This window comes from Oreochromis niloticus, linkage group LG10 (genome assembly GCF_001858045.2).
Source record: "Oreochromis niloticus isolate F11D_XX linkage group LG10, O_niloticus_UMD_NMBU, whole genome shotgun sequence".
NCBI classification, from domain to species: domain Eukaryota; kingdom Metazoa; phylum Chordata; class Actinopteri; order Cichliformes; family Cichlidae; genus Oreochromis; species Oreochromis niloticus.
In genome coordinates this window covers 13,983,869-14,005,723 of record NC_031975.2, presented here as the reverse complement: position 1 = coordinate 14,005,723, position 21,855 = coordinate 13,983,869, and the positions used below count along the sequence as shown (strand labels likewise).

The 21,855-nt window shown below is 40.2% G+C and overlaps 1 protein-coding gene and 1 long non-coding RNA gene across 8 annotated transcripts in view; one reads left to right on the top strand and one right to left on the bottom strand.

The window, feature by feature from the left end:
- LOC102077374 (uncharacterized) overlaps positions 1–16,050 on the bottom strand; it is a 24,124-nt gene extending 8,074 nt beyond the window's left edge. Inside the window, exons 1-2 of one of the 2 annotated variants that reach the window (XR_269531.4) lie at positions 15,919–16,050; positions 14,312–14,568 (exon numbers count right to left, since the gene is read on the bottom strand). This is a non-coding gene — a long non-coding RNA (uncharacterized LOC102077374). The remainder of the gene's footprint in view (positions 1–14,311; positions 14,569–15,918) is intronic. The other variant, XR_269532.4, reaches the window with a different exon arrangement.
- LOC100703714 (multidrug and toxin extrusion protein 1) lies at positions 9,822–21,855 on the top strand. 6 transcript variants are annotated; one of them, XM_019364128.2, is made up of 18 exons: positions 9,822–9,840; positions 10,251–10,375; positions 10,489–10,678; positions 13,599–13,712; positions 13,859–13,927; positions 14,057–14,205; positions 14,344–14,386; positions 14,496–14,540; positions 14,720–14,817; positions 14,985–15,082; positions 15,936–16,117; positions 16,635–16,743; positions 17,280–17,355; positions 18,718–18,787; positions 18,887–19,019; positions 19,116–19,210; positions 20,474–20,519; positions 20,590–21,855. In XM_019364128.2, exons 3-18 carry the CDS (start codon positions 10,490–10,492, stop codon positions 20,826–20,828), a joined length of 1,755 nt encoding a protein of 584 aa, XP_019219673.1. In that variant the 5' UTR covers positions 9,822–9,840; positions 10,251–10,375; position 10,489; the 3' UTR covers positions 20,829–21,855. The 6 variants fall into 6 exon arrangements, with proteins under 6 accessions (XP_019219673.1, XP_025766656.1, XP_019219672.1 ...); XM_025910871.1 differs by lacking the exon at positions 9,822–9,840 and adding an exon at positions 9,866–10,023 and having other exon boundaries at positions 13,599–13,700; XM_019364127.2 differs by lacking the exon at positions 9,822–9,840 and adding an exon at positions 9,866–10,023.

Below are 21,855 nucleotides of genomic sequence, written 5' to 3'. Positions count from 1 at the left end.
ACACACACACACACACATGCTGTTGTGGATTACTCTAACCAGGCTAATGATCTCCTCAATGGGACAACTGGGACTCTTCTGAGACCGTCTTCAGCCTGAGGTCCCACAGGGACCTGGAGAGAGGCTCAGGGGTAATTACAATGTAAATGCTCCTTTTGGGTGAGTGTGTGTGTGAGTGTGTGTGTAAGGAGGGGCCTCCTGCCTGTATTTTCAAGATTAGGCTAATCTATAGTTGTACATTTTGATTTTGATAGTAAAAATCACACTTATTATAAAAAGGGGGGGAAAGCTGCTTATTTGAACCTTGTTACATGTTCTTTTTTTCTAAAACATATCAGATGTACACTGTATATTTGAGTCCTGCTGCTATATCTGGTTTGTTTTGAAAGGTTTTAAGAAGATTTTTTAGATAATTCCTCTTTTACGAAAGCATAAGTTTCCAATAAAGTTTAGCAATGGCTACGCGTCATGTTTGGGAACGTCAATACGGGCACATGCTGGCTTTCTGATGCCCTTTTTACTGTCCAAATGAAGGCTCAGCTACTTTTCTGCTCAGTAAGCATTCAGATTTGGCATCACAGAGGCATAACAGTTTAACAGCCCCGACTGCAAGAGAGAATACACATTTTAAATTATTTTCAGTGCTTGAAATCTGTGATATTGGGTGACCAAAAAATGGAGGGGAGAGTGTTATTGAGAGGCAGAGAGAGGAACGGGGTAAATGAATGTATGATTGATGCGAGTTTGACACTAGGAGGGTTAGACAGAGAGAGAGAAAGAGATATTCACCTCTTTTTTTTCACTCTGCCTTTGTTTCGGCTCATCGCCCCTCATCATTACCCTCATCATCATCATCACCATCATAATTATTTCCCTCTCTCTCCTTTTTTTCGAGCTCTGTCACCAGTCCCCTTGTCCCACCCCTCTCTGTGACGCTCACCATGCCAATCAGATCGTAACATGACATTATGGCTCATTATACCTGGGCTGCACCGTCTGCTGCAAGTGGCCAGCCTTCTCAGACACACACACTCAAAAAAACAAAGACCTTTAGCTCAACATGTAAATGTTCCTTTTATTTATCTCTTTTATTTGCATTTCATGTCTGTAGCATCCACACACAGAACTGTATGGGATCCCGCATCATGTAATCTGGAGGCTTGTAAGCTGCTTAAAAGCACCAAAGGGAAGGAGATAGCAAGAGGTCTGAAGCTACAAAAATAGAGTAAAGAAAGGGAATAAGAATCATAGGAGAGGCAAAGGTAGAAAGAGAGCCACGAACACTCAAGCAGCAGAAAAACATTGTGGTCATCTGCAGTGCGATGAGTCACCTGTAGGCAACACGCACACACACATACACACACAAATGCGCACTAACCCAAAAGAGACAGGCTTTGCAATCACAGCCCACATCTCTGTACTTATAATGCCATATTGTCTCATGAGCTGCATCTACTGAGAGCTTTGCATTGTCAAATCTGGAATGCAATCTTCTGCTGAGAGTGAGAATCAAAGTGAAACGGTGGAATATATGAAAATCAAAAAGAAACTGCAAAATGATTCGACCTTTTACAGCCTTGCTGGCGAATTCGAGATCTCGCCCCGATAATTAACGTCAACTGCCGAACAAAATGTTAATGAAAGGCAGAAAAAAAAACATGGTTTACTGGCAGCAATGATGTTGCTGCTCTTGTAATTAGTTAAAATACAAATCTGTGGATTAAATCAGCCATCTGCATCTTGTATACATATTTCCTTCTGCACCCCTTCTGCTCCTCTTCTTGTGAGTAGGGCGTGAAACAAAAAACTGCATCAAATATGCCGTCATCGGTGTGATTAATCCATTCATTTTTTTCACTCATAATCAAACCTACATACACATCACATATACACTAAAGACAATTACTAAAGCTGCAGCTAATGATGGTTTTCATTAATGACTAATCTTTCTATTATTTTCTCAATGAATCATTTGGTCTATAATAAACTATAAAACCAACGCAACATCCTGCAACACAAGGTGACCCTAGAAAATGCTTAAAACTCAAAAATAGATAATGGAAGGCTTTAAAAAGCATTTGATTATCTTGTTTAAAGGATTTGGAGATATTAGCTTTTTTTTTAAATCAACTAAAAGAATTAATTTAGTGTTATTTTTCTTATCTTTAGAATGATACAGTAACCATCTGCACTGCTAAAATTAAAGATAACCTCACTTTGACACTTTTAAAAGGGTTAATAGCAAATCGGGGCAAACTGGAAGGCACATCTCATGACAAATAATCAAAAAGGAAAAATCCTCACAGAAAATGACAACAACAGAGGGAAACAAAAAACATTTGACTTTCTCTGTAGATTTGATCAAATTCCTGCTACAGTTTTATCAATTCTTGTGGAACCTAACACTGGATTTGCTTTGGTTTGATTATCACAAATATTCGCTTCATCTTCTGAACTATGTCTCCTTACGTTCTAAAGGACTCTGTATGTTGAGCTGGATCATTATTCATTCATACTGCTGCCTGACAGAAAATCAGGTGAGCTTTCACCAGCAACATTAGCTAATTTCCAAACTGCCAATCCATCATCAGGTGCTAACATTTCCTTGTTATTTGAATGTGAAACGTCTGACTGCTGCAAAGTTTGGGTCGTGAGGCGATGCCCATCGAATTCCGACAATGAGGACAAAACAGATGTGGGGAAAAAAAGGAGTAGATCTTGTCATCATTCATTCCAATTCTCTTTGCGTTTAACTCTCACTCTCTAGTCCTCCCCCCGCACGGCTTCATCTCTTTTCAAGCCTCATCACCAACACGCAGCACTTCCCCCGCTCCGCCCTGCCACCTCACTCCCCTCCCCAATTTCCTCCATCCACACTCATGTTCCTGAACAAGAATGAGACTAATTCAGCCCATTTGTATTAGCAGGAGCTGTTTATGCTCCTTTAGGTTCCCTAACAGCAGTGAAAGAAAAATTATAAATTCATGCTGCTTGTCTGCTGTACCCTCACACAGCATTACCTCAGTGCTGTGATCTCACTCTGATATATAAACATGCATACAGCTTAAAGCCTGTGGTCCAGTTTGCACAATTTATCGTCTTGTAAAAACGCATCTTTCATTTCTGAAATATTTTAGTTACATGCTTTCTGCAGCTTCCAGGAGACAGGAAACATTCAGATGAGAAAGACAACATTAATCATTAGTGCAGTGATTAGCTTTTTCAGTTTTACCATGGCAACAATGTCAAAGACGAACATATTGATTATTACTATTTTGCTATCTCTTCAAACTTAAGACACACCAGATCCTGCACCTGTGTGCAGCAGGCTCTTATTTATAGTCTGTGGTTGTGACCTTTAACTCTAGAGTCTGACTACATATTTGGCTGAACCCTGTTCAAACACAATGCGTAACGCATGGACAAACATCCACACTGGACTAAATCCTAGATTCACCCAAGCCGGAGAGCAGATTCATCACACAGATTTAGTCCAAAACCCAATCAGTCGAGTCTAAAAAGAGACAAATCACTGAAAAACTGAAATACTTAACTTGCTGAATGTCAATTCTTAGTCTTCGCTCTAATGTAATTGTGTGGAAACAAAAAGAGGTTTAAAATGACGTGAATTATTCTCTGGTTTCTTAGCGCATCATTTGTAATTGATGTGATTACATCTTAGCCCGTCACAGAGATTTGAAATTTTGTGTCATATGCAAAAATGTGTTACATAAAGTCACTGAGAATGAAGATGATCAAGATGAAAGCACAAAAAAGGAAGAAAGGAAGACTCTGATTCACCCTCTTCAATGAATTGCACAGTATGTTTGTTTGTGTCCACGCTTCCTATATGAGTAACTTTGTCTGAATATGAAGACGAAGGCGAGGCGATATTTTTATAAAGTTCTTGGTTTAACTTGGTAAACAATAACAGTAATGATAATGCTGTCATAAATTATGTTCTATAAGGCGCCTTTTCCTCAAATAATTGTAACCCACAGATGGTTTTGCATACCATGGTAGATAAGCCAGTGTCTTAGAAGGCAGGGAATGTTTAAAAAAAGGCACTGGACACTTAGAGTTTCAATTAAGTTTAATTAAAATGTACTTTTGTGATGTACCTTTAAGCTATTGGGTGAAATGAATGATGTTGGAGTTATAAAGCTCGTCTTTCAAGTCACTGATCTCTTTTCTTTGAGCTCTTCTGGTTACGTTTTCAGTTTCCATATTATTATTTTTTTTATGGAGCACATTTTGTCTGCCATCTGCTTAATACTAGTGATGCATTTCAAATGTAACATTCGGGAAACTTCAAGACGTACGACTGTCTGTTTTTTTTCTGCAGCAAACAAATGTTACAGGATATCAAGTCGAAAACTCAAGCAAAAAGTGGAATGTGTTTGCCCTCCCTACTCTTTGTTTCACAGGTATGATGCGAGTGTACAAGTGAAGGTTTCAAGGTTAAAGGTTGCACATGTGCTATGATTCAGCCCGAATCAAAGACTATCTTTCTGGGTAATCAGGACCACGCCAGTATAAGGACAGTGCCCCCCCCCCTCTTCAACAAAACATACTTCATACTTTACAATGAGTCTAAAGAGCTGAAAGACTTTGAGATCATCAGTAAGGCATCACTTCTGTGCGTTAGATATAATGCACCGTAGGTGAGGCCAGGTGCCTCTCACCTCCTGCGACTCTCACGTCAGAACGAATATCTTCCGTTTCCCTCCTTCAGACAAGGCACGCACAAGAAAGCTCCAGAGGTTCAAACTGAAAGTGAGAGAAACAGGTTGCCTTCCCTCCAAGGTCAACCAGCCGCCACAGTCAATGAGCCTCTTCAGACTGTGAGTCCACAAAGCACCGAATCACTTCCTATTATAAATGTGTCATCAATAATGCCGACCCTGTCATGCACATAGTCACATGTGGGCTCAGTGGGAGGTTTTTGACTGACTAATGCAAGATGTCCGCAAAAACATGTTTACCTCTCATCACTTCCTGTGTTTTCTTTTTGTTTTGGGGGTTTTTTTTCCTGCTCTTGACCATCCCCATGTGAGAAGTCCCTGAGATACCCTTTGGAGCTGTCGGTTTGTGTTTATCCCTGCGGACAAACCTTGCAGCTTCATCAGGGGTGCTACGGAAAGGACAGTGTGTCATGAGGGAGCGTGTGGCATGGTGTCGCATTGTTTCAGAGGCTGGATGAGTCATGGAAGAAAAATCAGGGTTGGTGGCATTTTGAGAAGGCTCGTCCGTTGCATTAAGACAGCACTGCTAAATCAACAGCGGAATTATAATGTGGTCTTTTGATGCCTGTTGCAGCGGGTCAGACATGGAATTGATTAAGGCATAGTCTAATCTAATTACCTGAGAGGCTCCACAGTTACATGTCATGAGTGTAATTTGTTTTTGAAGAATACCACCACCATCCCCCGCCACCTCTGTCGTCCGTCCTCGCCGAGCTGACGGGAGTTTAAATTCCCAAAACATCCGAGCGTATTTATAGCGCCTACTTTACAGTTTGATTGCTGTGACTGTTTCAAGTAATTTCTATATGACTCACCAAAGAAACTCAATGGCTTGTACATCATCAAAAGGCAGACAGCAAAATTTCTTTCTGCTTTAGTCATGGCTGAATTACTTTTCATCTGTATCGTCATTTTTCAGTCAGATGAGTCCACGCTTCAATTATGGGTTCCCTTTTTTTTTTATTTTTAGCAAAGTCCAAAATTCAAATGACGTGCTTGACATCGTGTGGATTTAAACTGAAAATGTGGTCAAAGTGATGTCAGACAACCCCCACCACCACCACTACCACCTCCCAACACCCCACCTCCTTGGGCCCCACCCGACACCTCCCACCATCTCATTCAGCTTTTACCATGTTTCAAAATAATGCTTCCCAGTAGGGTTCAGCTTTCTCTGAGTGGCTGCCTTTGAGTGTTTTTTTTTTTTTCTCTTTCTCTCTCTGTACTGATAAAAGCAAAATTACACAAGATTGCCCACATACAATAGGGGGAGCTATAAATGCATTCATTTTGTTTTTTCATTTCAGCTCCTACACGTTCGTCCCATACGCGAATGTCAAGTATATGCAGGTGACAGGCTCTAATCTCTTTCCCTCCTCGTGCCCCCTTTTTTTTCTCCCTCTCTCTCTCTGTTTCCACCTCTGTCTCTCTTTGTGTCTCCCTCGCTCCCTCTGACCACCCTCACACACTCTGCCAACATGAGATAGCCATGTCTGCGTGTCCGGCGCGTCGCGTGTGATAGCCTGTGACGTATGCGTCACGTGCCGGCGGTTTTAGGGTTCCACAAGAAGCTACTTATTATCGTTATCGTTTTTAGGCATCATCATTATCAGTTGGAGCAGACGCGGCGGGTCCCTCTACGTCATTGTTCACTCCAAAGCCCCTAAAGCTCTTGCCACCAAAGCTACCCACAACATAGCCAACAAATGGAAGGGAGGGAGGGAGGGAGGGTGGAGGAGAACATGACAAAAATCACTCCGGCACTCTTTCAATGTCTCTCCTCTCATCCAGGCCTGCAATCCCCCCCACCACCACCACCCTACTTCCCATACACCCTCTCTACTCTATCTTTCTGGATTTATTGTTTTTTGTTTGTTTGTTTATTGGGGGGTTTTCACCTCTCTATTATCGAATGTTCACTTTTGTCTCATCCACTCTTTCTTGTTCCATCACACTCTATCTTTCAGCGTGACACCCTCTGCCCTCGTCCGTTCTCCGTGGCGGCCATTATCTAAACCACCCATCTCCTCATCTTTCCCCCCAATTCTACTCGCTGACGCTCAGGAGGAAAAATTTCACAACCTAGACGCACATAGACACACACACTCCAACACGCACACACGCACACACACACACACAGTCGTACGGTGTGCGTGCAAATGCTCTCACCCACCAACCCCACCGTCCTCCTCTTCCCCCTCCTCCTCCTCCCACACCAACAAGACCACCTCCACCACAACCTTCTACTCTTTTCAAACCCCTACCCCCACCCTAATCCTAATCACACCACCGCCACCGTCATCAGCCCTTATCTCCCTCCACCAAATCTGCTCTGACTCAAAACAATTTCCTCTCATTTGCGATTTTTACGGCCCGCCCCCGCCTCCTACACCTTCATCAACCCACCTACCCCCTTCCAATAAACCCTCTCCACCTCCTCAATACCCCATCGCTACCCATCCGATGCAAACCCCACCCAAACTGCACACAAACACATACACGAATGGACTCACGTACACACACTCTGAGCGGTCGCCATTAAGAATGACGGCTCATCGCGTGTAAGCGGCGAATTGCCACTGTCATCCAGTGGAGCCCGAGAAGAACTGCAGTGTGACGTCATGGCGGACGCCGGCCCCGCTGGTTGGTGGAGAATATTTACGTGTGTGTGATTCTGTGCATGTGGATGGGATGGGGGAGACAGAGGAATACAATTTGGTGAGTGGGTGGACCCGTTGGGCCTTGCTGCATCACTGAACCAGGAAAATGAATGAGAACCTACATTAGATGTCACCCCTTCCTCTCCCATTGGCCTCCGCTAATTTTCATTCCTTTTTCCTCTAATTCACATCTCCTTTTGGCCCCCAAGGTGAAGAAAAACAGTTAAAACTGCAAAAACTATCCAAATGTTTGACGGTATGTTCGACAGTATGTTACAGGGTTCTTTAACTGTATTCAGTCATTTAAAGCAGGTGAAGAAGAAACAAATGGGTTTTTGGTTTTTTTTGGTTTTATTATATGGTAAGAAATCCCTTCAAAGTTCAGTTAAGCAGTCTGGTGCTGGTGCCAGAAATTTTGTGCATTTGAATTTTCACAAGAGCAAAACAGCACCACCCAATGGGAGGTTTTCATAGCCACAGCTGGAGAGAGGAACGCCTCACTGAGAGGTGTTACTAGGGCAGAAAAGAACATGAACATACTACGCAATGAGCTGCAAAATTGACAGGATACAAGCATGCACGACGCTTTACAGTGGCAGTGACTCAGTGATTTATCTCAGTGAGGGGGGAAACAAAATGTAGTCTGTCTCAGAAAAACATAGACCCAGTTCTTTTTATATCTCTCCTTTGACTAAAAGGCACATAGTTTTTACAGTGCAGTTTTTATTGGTGAGCTGATTTTCAATTATTGCCCTTAGCTGATAGTGAACATGGTGATTCGCAGATGTTCAGCCTATAGTGAGAGGGTTTAAAAACTGTAATTCAGTTCAGACTCATGAACAAATTGCCAAATGTCAGCACGGTTGTCAATGCAAGGAAAAGACCTTACACAGTTGTCCAGCAACTTCCACTCAAAGACCATTGGTCTCATGATTGCATCAGACACAAAACTATAGCAAAGTCTTGATTTTAAACGTTTAGCTACATTGGTAAACACACATATTGAGATAATGTGGTATATTGCTAGGCGAGATTAGTTTTTAATCTCTCAGATGTTATGTAAAAAAACGTTTTCACAGGACACTATGCAGTATGACTTTATCAGTCTTTCATATCACTGTGGAGGAAATGTTACTCTATAATGTTGCTTCATTGAGGTTTATGGGCAAATTCTCTGGCAGGAATAAAGTCCGCCACAAAATTTCAATCAGATAAAGGTTTGGACTTTGACTGGATCACCTGGATTCTCTTTTTCAGCCTCCTCTCTGGTGTAGATTTCATGCTGTCATTGTCATTGTCATTTTGCATGACCCAATTTGGGCCAGCCTTTAGCTGTCAGGCATATGGCCTCACATTTGACTCTAGAATACTTTGGAATATAAACTAAAGTTTAATCAACAACTGTCCTGTGGTTGCAAAACAAGCCCAAATCATCACCCCTCCGCCACTGCGCTTGACAGTTGGTATGAGGTATTTGTGCTGATACATATAACATTTAACATGCTAACTGAAGCTTGTAGATCCTGAAATATTTACATGTTTGCATTTATTCTGAGTATTAGACAGTGTGATCTTGCGAATGTGGTAGAATTTCAGTTCCTAGGAAGACTGTAGTATCATGTTAACACACCTGAATGAGTCCAGCAAACTTTATTATCAACCAGCTGTATGGTAAAATCAGCGTCTTAATATAACAGTATTTTGCCGTTAGTTGTTTTGGCTTCATCAATGCCAAAACAGTAAACGGAAAAAGAAAAGCTTATATGAAATGGCAGCATAGGATCCTAAAAGAAAGAGAGACCAAATCCAGAGCAGGCTAATCCTTTGGAACCAGTGACAGTGTCTTTTTAATCCCTCAATACATATCTAGCACCAAGGATAATGTGTCATTTACCTGCACTGTTTAATTCTTCTTTGATGGTGTTTAAAATGCTCCCTTTGTCCTGGTCCCGGGTATTCAGTTTCTATTGCATTTTTGGATTATTGTGTTTTTGTTGGCTTTCTTCGTTGTTCTTATGCTCTCAGTTTTTGATTATAGTGAGGCTAAGGTTTTGATTTCACTTTACGCATTAGTTCCCGTTGTTGTCTTGTTATTGTTTAGTGTTTACAGAGTTGAATTCGTGTTAATATGATTTACTGTTCTAGTGTAGGTTTTGAATCCTTGTTTTTTCTCTACTAGGCTTTAGTTCATATTTTGAGTTCCTTTTCTACTACTCACTCTTTCTCCTCTTTCTATGTTACCCAATGTATTACTTCATATATGTTTCAGTTATGGTTGTTGCTAATTGTTTCTTGTATCTTGTTTTGAGTTTTACCTCTTCCTCTGTGGCTGTCTTGATTGCATCTGTGTCTACTTTCCCCACCTGTTTCCACTTCCCTTATCAATCCCATGTGTATAAATAGTCCAATCCTCCCTGTTATTTCCTTTGACTAGTGTGAGTTTTCTGGATTCTTAGTTCTTCTGTTTTGTTATTTATGTATTTCTGTTTTTTTGCTTTTTGGGGGGCAGTTTTGTTGTTTTTTGATTTCTTGTATTTTTTTGTTGATACTTTTAGACTTTATGAGATTTTAATAAAGCTCTCACTTTGTTTGATCTGCATTAATTTTTAGACTAAATCGTAACACCTTAGAGATTTAACTTCTTCTTCTATATAGCAAGTTGTCACAATTGTGAAATCCACCACTGCAATAAACAATAAGGGGCAGGGAGAAACAGGGTGAACACTGTTTTGACCTGTTAGTGTTTAACTATAGAAATGTGCACTTGCACTTTGACTGAAAAAACATTTTGCTTTGTTGATGAAGACCAGTGATTCTTTAATGATCAACCTTATTTTTGACGCAGCTTGCAGTGTCCCGGCTTTTTTGGTGGGTCAGAGGTGGTGAGATCACTGCTGCCAGTGCATGTCCACTTTCAGAGACAAGGAGCAACGTGGGCAAGCATAGCCTCGGTTATTGATTAATACTCTGGTAATTGGTTATTGATCACTTTCAGCCTCCTTCACATTGTCTGAAGGGAATGCACTGTGCGAACATCATTTAGTTTAGGACTGAGTTCTGTTTTCTGCCAAATCTCATTTCAGGATGGAAGATTTAGTATCTGAAAGTACATGTAGAGGGGTAATTGGTCAGTCCAAAACAGACGAATTGCCTCCTCCTGCTGCTCTCAGTGTTGACTCATCCTGCAGATCCTGCCTGAAAAGCATCAAGCGCTGGGTGCCTTTGGACTACAAGCATGAAATGGTTCAGCTTTTAAAACTTGCGGGTCCTGTGGTAAGTCTGTGTTTAGCTGAAGCAGCTGACAAAATTTTACCTTGTATGAATATATTCTGTATGAATAAATCTAAAGGTACTAAGGTACTCCAATTTGAATGTGAATCTTACTAAATGCAGGAACAGCTCTCTAGTTATTATTATTGTATCCTGAGTAGTTTGCAGTGTAGATCACAAGGTGTCGTGAATGAAGTTTGTTACTTTAACTTTGGATTCATTTTAGACCAGTAATTATTTTTAATGTGACACCTGTTTTATTAAAACAGTAATGAACAGGTTAATTGCATCAAACCACTGAGGCACACTGGAAAAATAATTACCTGATGGTGATAAAAGTATGATCATGTTAGCACTTTAACTAAAACTGATCTCACCCTTTTACTGACCTAAGATATAGTATACTGTATGCTTTAGAGAAGTGGCTCTCAGGCTGTGTGGTGGGCCCCCTGGTGGAGGATACAATCACTGCAGGGTGGATGTAGAAGACTTGGGATAAAATATGGAGTTAAACTAAGTTGAATTAATATGAATTCATTAGGGGAAATAAACCAAAAATACCTTCCTGTTATTATGTTGACCTTTATTTTACTAAACTGATCTTTTCTTATTGTTGATGACTAATGGAAATTGTGTGGTATTAGAAAGAAGCTATCCTGTATATGTCTGTTAGGTTTGTCACTCATCCAGGTCATTGTAGTTTAAGGAGCTTGGAAAGAAAAGCTTCTGGACTTCTTCAAGTTTCTTGAAGACGTTTCACCCCTCATCTGAGAAGATTCTTCAGTTCTAAGAGCAGTTGGTGCTTCAGGAAACTTAAAGAAGTCCCGACGCTTTTCTTTCCAAGCTCCTTGCAGCAATATACAGCACAGTAATGTATTTTTTATTTTATTTAAATTTTTTATTTCAAACTTTTGCAGTCTTACACTGATCACTTTGAACACAAGACAGATAAATAGGCTGCTCAAAAAGCAGGTGCACTGGAGAGGCAACAACAAGACAACCCTCAAAAAGCAGGTGCTGTCTCCTTATCCCTGCTGACTGATTTCTCTCTACATTTACTTTCTGTTAGGATCTTTTTCAATACAGCATAACACGCTACCCGGAGCCCATTCAGGCTGGACAAGTAGTCCAGCTCCTCCAGATAGCACATCTAATGTGGCATCACAAGAAGGCTGGCTATGTCTCAACACAGTCTCAAGAGTGTGGAAAAGATATCTGGAGTTGGGTTGTTACGCCAGAAGAGCCGGACAGAAGCAACCAGCAGGACAAGTATCTGCTCCTCTGGGCAAGAAGGAGAAACAGTAGCACTATTAAAGCCCTAAAATAACCTCCAGTAGGTTACTCATGTACATCTTTCTGATAAAACTGTCAGAAATAGCCTCCATTAGACTGTCGTGAGGACTTGATGTTTTTTAGTGGGACACATTCACAATCAAGTAGTTCAATTAGCAGCCACAGAGGGTTCACCTCTGGTGCCCTGTTCTCTTCCAAGATGCATGCATCATAACGTTTGCCAAGGCCTCTCTGACTCTTGATCGAGCCTGCTCCCATCGATGAAGAAAATGGGTACCACTGGTGGACCTGCCAGTTCTGTGGATCTGTCACACATGCCAATCAATCTACATGGTGCTGGCCCCACTAAAGGATATCAGGACCTTGTGCCATGCTCATGGTTCATTTTCTGACAGTTTACTCTGAAAAAATGCACATGAATAGCCCTGTGATGGTGATATTGTAGGGCCCTTGCAGTGCTCCTGCTGTTCCTCTTCACACAAAGGAGCAGAAACCAGTCTTGCTGCAGGGTTGATGCCTTTCTATGGCCTTTCCTGATATCTCGTTCACACAATAGAAACTGTGCTGGGAGACACAGCAAACCTGTTTTTGACATATGTATGAGTCATCCTGGAGGAGCTGGACGACCTGTGCAACCTGAATGAGCTGCAGCTACTGTCTCCTGCTAGCAGTAGCCACAAGGACACTTAAAAAAAAAGCAACACTGGAGACAAATCGTTGAGGAGGAATAAGGAGAGAGGAATGGTTTCTGGTTACGATTCAATTTTGGGCGTAACTGTCTTATTGTTACCTCTGTAGCGCATCTACATTTTCATTTGCATCAAAACAGGTGAAACTCCTTCACATTGGTTTGTGCTTCCTAATCTGATGACTGATATCCCTAAAGTCTAAGTGATTTTGTCTGCTAAAGTGTTTCCTTTATTAATTTTTTAGCACTGTAGTAGAAAACAAACACAGTGACATTTCTTGGATGTATTAGCCGGGTATATAAAAATGGTCTAGAAGTTCCAGGTCATGCACAAAATGTAAATGAATCTAAATTAAAACACTACCCTAAACACCTTGCAATGCATCTACCATCAAATTCAATGCAATACGATAGCGAATGTTGAATCACAGATATTTTTCAAACAATAGTCTCCACAGAAAATAAGGCACATTTACAAGTGCCTCCTCAACAGAAAATTATAACTGTGAGGAGGAAAATAGTTTTGCAGCCCAACATGTATCCACTTTTCACTGAGTGCTATTCATTGCACAAAGCCAGAACTTGATAGATGAGGGCATTTAGTTTCCTTTGTGCAAACCTTTTGATGCCAAAAACCTGTCAAAAACCTACACCAGCAATCACAAGAACTACTTTCTAAAGAAAGGAGAAGTAGTAAAAGACATTTAGAAATACAAAGGAGCTGCAGCAAAATCAAAGCATGACACATGTCAGCTGCCAGAGCAAATAGGAACTTTTTTTTCTTCTCTCAAGGCCTCTTGAATGAATGTTTCTTTTACGAATAAGAACCCAGCCAGCAACTTTATGTGATGAATATTAAGTGTAACATTTCATTCATGTTCGGCGACGTTCATTTATCTTTTTATTGTTATAAAAACGAAAGCACTTGATTTTGTTTTTCAGTTCATTTCACATTTGATGAGCTTCCTGATCAGCTTCGTCAGCGCGGTGTTCTGCGGTCACCTGGGAAAGACGGAGCTGGCAGGGGTGGCGTTAGCAATAGCAGTAGGCTATCTCGTTACGTTTTCTTGCTATTGTGAAATGTCGAAAATCACTTCAATAGCCTTTTTTGCCTTTAAATAAGTATTATACTCATGCATTCAGCTTTTCATTTGTGAGCCTGTGGTTCTTCTGTCATTTAATAAAGTTTAATTTCAATGCAGGTCATAAATGTCACAGGTATTTCCATTGGCTGTGGTTTGATATCAGCATTTGATACTCTCATATCGCAGGTACAATTCACTTTATTCATCTAATAGGGTCAGTCTTAAACACAGTCTACTTTTTCAGACTTGTGGTTACCTTTTTCTTGCACCTCAGAAAATACTATGAGATTTTCCTTTTTCACATTTTGTTTTCAGACTTATGGAAGTGGTAACCTGAAGCGTGTAGGAGTGATACTCCAAAGAGGAGTTTTGATCCTCCTCTTAGCCTGTTTCCCCTGCTGGGCTCTCCTTATTAACACTCAGTCCATTTTGCTTGCTATCAGGCAGAGCACGGAGGTTGCAAGGTGACCTTCTTACACAAATCAGTGCCATTCTGTGGCACAAACTGACATCAATGGCACATATACACTTATTACTCACAAAGTTATTCAGTATGGGTTCTGCACTTACTTACAATCTCCCCTTTTCTCTCTGCCATAAAGACTGTCGCAGCTGTATGTGAAGATCTTTATGCCGGCTCTGCCAGTGAGTTCAGCTGCCGCCACGCTTTTCCCAAATGCCTTTTGTATCTCCTTCCATAATGTGTTGCATTATCAGTCTAATTAACCCCCATTCAACACGTTGGGTTCGGCAGGCTGCCTTCATGTACCATCTGCAGGGGAGTTATCTTCAGAATCAGGTGCATTTGATGACTGCAAAGCACTGGCCTGAAACAAAATATTAATGAGATGTCTTGGAGTATGCAATGACATTGTTTTGTGTGTTGCTAGAGAGAAATTTCTTTGAGAAAAAGTACCAAAAATAAAAGCAGGTGCACCGAAACCCTGTGTTTTTCATACAGTTTGCTTTGGCTCACAGGGCATCATGTGGCCCCAGGTGATATCCGGAGCCATGGGAAATGTTTTAAATGCTGTTATCAATTACATCCTCCTCAGTGTTCTGGATCTGGGGATTGCGTAAGTACACACCATCACTCCTTGTGCCCCTTAGTTAATATTTTACACTAATCAGCTTTGGAAAGCAATATAATGTTGATTACTGATAGTCCGCTGAATGCTTAATCTGGGAACGTCTTTGTATGTGCAACTTTCCTTTTCTACTTTTCTATTGCTTAACATTCAAGGGGATCCGCAGCTGCCAATGCCATCTCACAGTACTCCCTGGCTGTGTTTCTGTTTTTATACATCTACGTCAAAGGGCTGCACATACCTACATGGGATGGCAAGTTTACTAGATATACTTTTTCTCCAAATTTTCAAATTAAGTGACAGGATATCAGAGAAAGGGAAAAGCCACTCTCTTGCAACTAATACTTGGCTCTTCATTACAATTATAGCAATTAGTTGTGCATAAACTCTTCAAGGGTGTTGCTATATAAACTGACTGGACTCCACATTACGATCATTATGGAGGATTTAGTTTGTGATGCTATTATATTTTTAAATTATCCTCAGAGTGTACACGAAAAATACTAAAACGAAAAATACTAAAAGCAAATACTGTTGAAAAATCTCTTTTTTAAAAAAAGCACATTTACACCTTAATTACAGATTTGTCATTAATTTGTGGCATGATCGTTACATTAAATTACATCAGCTTTGCTGTCTGTAAACATCTACAAGCTGTTTATTTTTTAAATCACTACTTTATTTAGTTTTTATTCCTTAATATGTGCTGACTTGAAAACTTGTCTATAGATGTAAAAGTCAAATTTTTTTACATTTGGGTTTCAGTGTTTAGCTAACGTGCTTAAGCTAGCTAAAAAGCAACATAACTAAGGTAGAAGAATTACAATTTTAAATAATTTAGGCATATTTTTGTCCTTCAAAGCAACCGTGACACATAAAGTTCCTAAAAATTAAGGAATGCTAGCATGCTAACACACTACTAGGAAGCTATAACTTTCATGTCAAACTGTTATTGTGTGTGTTAGCATACTGATGGCACTGTTTAAGCATTGATGCTTCATAGCATAGTAGATACTGAAAGAAGTCTAATTTAAATGGCAGCACAGTGTAAAGAAGCCAAATGTGAGCATTTAGCTAAACGTTTCATACCTCCTGTTATCTTTCAGGCTGGTCTGGAGACTGCCTGCAAGAATGGGGTTCCTTCTTCCACTTGGCCCTCCCCAGCATGCTGATGCACTGTCTGGAGTGGTGGTTGTATGAGCTTGCAGGGTTCCTGGCTGGTGTCATCAGTGAAACAGAGTTGGCGGCTCAGTCTGTAGTTTATGAAGTGGCTGTTGTGGTTTTCATGGTAACTCGTTTTTTGATATAGTTATTTAAACATTTTTTTAAAGGTATGTGCAAGAGGGCTCATAACTGAGTAGCTTATTGATAATAACTGTAACACTGTGTCACTAATCCACACACATTCACAATATATTTATGCCCAAAATGCTGATATAATTTATTTGATTATGTGTAAATTCTCCACATAGTTTTGTTACATTATTGCAGTGTCAAATGAAATGTACTTGATTAGTATAAATTCAGTTTAAGCTTTTTTTTTGCTTAATGATTAAGTATTTAAATATTTTTATATATTTCAGTTCCATTTTACTTAAAATTATTGCTTCATGTTTATTCACGTGGTGAATAATTGTGAAAAAAATGTTTGATCTTTCGCCACATTGGCAAGCCTGTATATTGAGTTTATTTTACACACATTAAATAAAGTTATGGATAAATTCTAAAGTAACTAAATGATTTTCATGAGCAAAATGTTACTCTGTTACACTGTGAAGTAATTGCTAACATTTGCTCTTCCACAGTTTCCTGCGGGCTTTTCTGCTGCTGCCAGTGTAAGGGTTGGAAAGGCTCTTGGTGGTGGGAACACAGACCAAGCGAAGCTGTCCAGCAAGGTCTCCCTTCTCTGTGCATGTATGAAATTATATTACTGTGGCCCAGCAGCGCCACCAGAATTTTTTCATAGGGGTGGCCTTATGGGGGGCACTAAAATTATTGGGATGTCACACCAAAAACAGAATTTCCAGTTTTATTATGCTGTTGTCAAATGAAAAATATCTCAAAAATGAGAGAAAGAAAAGTATTATATGCCTAGTTAATTTCCTGAAAATGGGTACATATAAGATTTTAAAATCCATAATGATCTATTCAATTCATTGTAGAGTGTATTCCTCTCTCTTGTGCTCACATTTATTAAAATTAATACCAACATGGGACAGTCTTGCCGGGGGGGGGGGGGTGGCGGGCACTGAGAGGGTCAGCAAATTTTGGAGAGTAGCCAGTGGCCCCCTTAGACCCTCCTTGGTGGCTCCCCTGCAAAGGCCTAAAAAAATTCAAATAGAGCCATGCTGTATTCAAAGAGTAAAAAGTAATGTTTGACCCCACTCTTGTCAATCTTATATACTTTATTGCTCGCATTTTTAAAAACACCTTTCTTATATCCATTCCAGTAAGTGTCTCATGTTTCCTTGGAGCCTTTCTTGGTATATCCAAGGATGTGATTGGTTACATATTTACCACAGAGAGGTGAGTAATACAGAGAGGTGAATAAACTTGTGTGTTTATTCTTGGTGCAGAAACTATGAGTATACGTCAGTCATGAGTAATTCATCGTGTATTAACTTCGGTACTAATCCATCTGTGCTTCTTAATACACAAACGTAAGTCATGGAGTTCCACAGGGGTCTCTAGTGGTAACCAATACTTTACATTATACATGTTTCCCTTATATAATATTATTTGAATTATATTATTTGACACTGAATAACATTTTCATTGCTATGCAGCTGACATCCAGCTTAAAGACATAAAGGCCTGGGTGACCTCTCATTTCATACCTGATATTTATTTTAGAAGGCATTTCTTTGGCCTATCTCAATGATACTGAAAAGCTAGTTCATGAATGTATTACCTCTAGGCTGGACTATTGTTATTCATTATTATCTGGTTGCTTTAAAACAGGGGTATCAAACTCCAGGCCTCAAGGGCCAGTGTCCTGTAGGTTTTAGTTAGTTCATTTCCAGACCTCTGGAGAACTTCAAGACATGTTGAGGAGGCCATTTAACCATTTAAATCAGCTGTGCTGGATCAAGGACACATCTAAAACCTGCAGGACACCGCATTGGCCCTCGAGGCCTGGAGTTTGATGCCCCTGTTTTAAAAGCTCCCCGAATAACCTTCAGTTGATAAAGAATGTTGCAACAAGAATACTAACTGGTACTAGAAAGGGGACAATATTTCTCATCTATTAGCTTCTCTATATTGTTTACTTGTGGCTGAGTATTTAAAGTAAAATGGGAGGCAGAGCCTTCTGCTTTCAGAGTCCTGTTCTGTGGAACCAGCTCCCAGTTTGGATTCAGGAGACAGATACCCTCTGCACTTTTAAGTTTGGGCTTTTGATAAAGCATATAGTTAGGGCTGGATCAGATGACCCTGAACTATCCATTAATTACACTGCAATAAAACTAGGCTACTGGGGGGTTCCCTTGATGCACTGACCATGTTTTCGTCACCTCTTTTCATGCTCTTTGTGCTAATATACCACTCTGCATTCAGTCAGTAATAATTATGGAACTCTGGCTTTTTTTTAGATGTGTGTCTGATTCTCTCTGCTGTCTTCTCATTCTCTTCACCCTCAACCGGTCACAGCAGATGGTTCTGCTGGAGGTTTCTTCCTGTTAAATGGGAGTTTGTTCCCTTCGCAGCTTCAGCCACTTGCTTGCTCATAATGGGTCATGTGATTGGGGTTTGAGTTTTTTTTCTACTGTTGTGGGATCTTTACGTTACAATATGAAATACCTTGAAGAGACTGTTGTTGTGAATTGGCACTATATAAATGAAACTGAATCTAATTAAAGTGGCTTACTCCTACTTACTCCTCAATTTCAGAGACATTATACAGAGGGTGGCTAATATCATGAAGCTATACAGTTTCATCCATGTTGCTGAGGCTATTTCGGTGAGATCCTTCCCAGTTCAAAATCGCTTTTTCCCTCTGCTGAGCAAAATCAACCTGATGTGTCGACATAAAATTTTATTTGCTTTTTTACCTCCACAGGGTGTGACAGGAAGCATTGTCAGGGGTGCAGGGAAGCAGAAGATTGGTGCGCTGTGCAGCTTGGTGGGATACTACCTCATTGGGTTCCCGATTGGAGTATCTTTAATGTTCCCCGTGAAAATGGGAATTTTAGGTTAATATCAACAATATATGTATGTAGCATATACAAAAGATAGTTAAATTATATTTACACTAACAACTAACTGATGACTTTCCATCTCTGCTGCAGGGCTTTGGACTGGGTTTTTAATTAGTGCTTCTTTGCAGTCCATGTTTTTTATAGTTTTCCTGTGTAAACTAAACTGGACGAAAGCCACTGAGGAGGTGTCACAGAGGAAGATACAGTCATGTAAAAAAGAACATGTTAAATCCCGTGAAAAAAGCTTCCAGAGCCACTTTTAGTAGCAAGAACAAGAAGTAATATTTTTCTATCTGACTTTATCAGAAGGAGTTTCAGTCTCTCACGTTGTTGTGGAGGAATTTCTTTACGACAGCGCTCCAGTTTGTTGAGACTTGCTGGTATTTATTTATGCACAGTTCTCTTAGGGTCCCACCAAATTTCATTTTCAATCAGTCTGAGGTCTGGACTTTGACTGGGTCACTCCAACACCTTGATTCGGATTTTGTTTTTTGTTGTTTTTTTTACCCTTTCTGTTGTAGATCTGCTGCTGTGCTTGGTATCATTGATGGCCTTACAGTTGACTCCAGAATACTTTGGTATACAGAGTTCATAGTTCCCTCAATGACTGCAAGGTGCCCAGATCCTTTAGCTACAAAAGAAGCCTCTTCAATTACCCCTTCACCACTGTGCATGACAGTTGGTATGAGGTCCCAGAAAGTTGATCCTTTTCATCTGGATGTAGTGTTTTAAGTGGGAGAAGCCATTTTGTCAGTCATCCAAGTCACTCCTTCAGCCTCAAGTGGCTGCAGGTTTCTCCAACTTTCACTCATTACACAATTGTGTAATGCTCATGGCCCAACAGTGGGCCATGAGCAGTTTTGTAATCATTAATATGCAAATTGTCAAGACCATTGCTTAATGGCCATTCACAGAGAATTGGGGAATGACAAGAAAAACATCATTATACAATTGTGAAATAGACTGACACATAAAGGATGACCAAAGGCAGCGGTTGTCCTTCTTCTCTCCTGGAATGTGTGGAGCATTCTTTAGGGGACTTCTGAGCTTTCACAACATGTCCAGCTAACCACATTCACTCAGGGCCTTTCTAATATGATGTTCCTCTGCTTTCAAGATGAGATGAAACCATTTTTCTCCAAAGGAGAGAAGTTTTTGTGCTTTGTTCAGATACAGCTTTACAAACCTAAGCTGTGCTGCTAAAGGCTCTCAGAGTTTCTTCTGAGAACCTTTCCAAAGAAGCCATGTTTGTTCAGTGTTTTTTCTAACTAACTGAGGCCTGTGTAGTCAGGGATGTAGCTTATGCATTTTGGGCATTTTCTCTTTCATGTGAGTGTAAGAAATTTAGTTAATGTAATGTTAACATGATCTGTGTAAAATCTGGGATCTGTGTTCTTTTTAAAATACTTTTAGTTATTTTTTTCTTGTTTTTTAATATCTCTGAATAGGCACTTGTAAGAGCAGGAGTCCATATTACAGAGAGGAATACTAATGGTAAGCAAATAATTTCCTTCAGTAGCTTTTGGTCATTTTTCTGGGAAATAAGATTACCATGATTTTAAAGCTTCCCTCAGTGCCCTGGACCCAAGGGAAAAATACATGAGGACCAGCCGATCCAGTTCTCTGACTCCAGTAGAAGAAAGGCCAGAGCCACTCAGTTCAGATCAGAAGCCCTTGGGCGCCGTGGCCTTATCCACCAGGCAGCTGGTGTTACGGCGTGGTGCCACTGTGCTGCTAATGTTCGTCATCCTTGCTGCTGGAGTTATCATCAGCGAAGTTCTCATCAGACTCCTTGAAAAGTGATTGAATAATGTGTGCAGCACAAAACAAACAAACAAGTCTGCCTTAGGGAGTATATGTGACATGTATCATAGTAAAGCACATCTTATAAACCAGCTTAATATTTATCACAGGATGTTCTGTCTGCACCCACAATATGAAGTAATTAGGATGACTGTGAAGACTGTGAATTGCCCCATCTCAACTAATTCATCATTTAAAATATTCAGTCCAACTTTTACAAAATTTTAGGCCATTTTGTTTTCTGCACTTAGTGCATCAGATGGCAAATAGCAACATTAGAATAAGCAGTAATTACTGAGCTTTCTAAAAGTCAAACACTCTCTTGGGGCTGAATTATAACTTCATTCCCTGACATTACTGCACAATCCAAATGTCTTTAAAGTCACAGAATATTATCTGCTTGCCATTTTAGTAGTAGTATTTGAGGTCAGTTTTCTAGCTCTTTCTAGATCTAATTTAATCCATAGTCGGAAAAATATAGTAAAAAATAGGGCTTAACTGAATGAAAAGCCAAAGTGAAAATAGTTACTGTATAGACAAGACTTTCTTTTTTATAGGAACATGCTGTGTAAGCTGAGCGCCAATCGAGACTCTGAAATAAATAAAATTTCCCATCCTACAATTCATAGCCTGAATGGATGCCGCAATTAGAACTAACATGATTAAAGGTTATATTTAGGCTACAGCACATCTGTGGAAGGGTGCTTTCATCATCAAAAGACAGAAATGCTACTCTCTTGCTTGGTTTATCTTGCGTTCCTTTGATCTGTGTTGCCAAATTTGATGATAATGAAAGGCCTGTATGTGCTCACTGTAACATGCTGGCTGGATAAAGACATGTCACCCTGAGCAAATCAACCACCTGTTCCCTCTGCCCGAGAAGATAACCAGCTCACAGCTGAAGCCTGCTCATAAATAAAGGATTCAACCTGCTTAACAATGAACAGTCAACCATGTGGGATTTTGGCATGTATATGTGGTGTTTGTACACAGCTATTAATTAAATAAATTGACTGTCTGTCTGTAA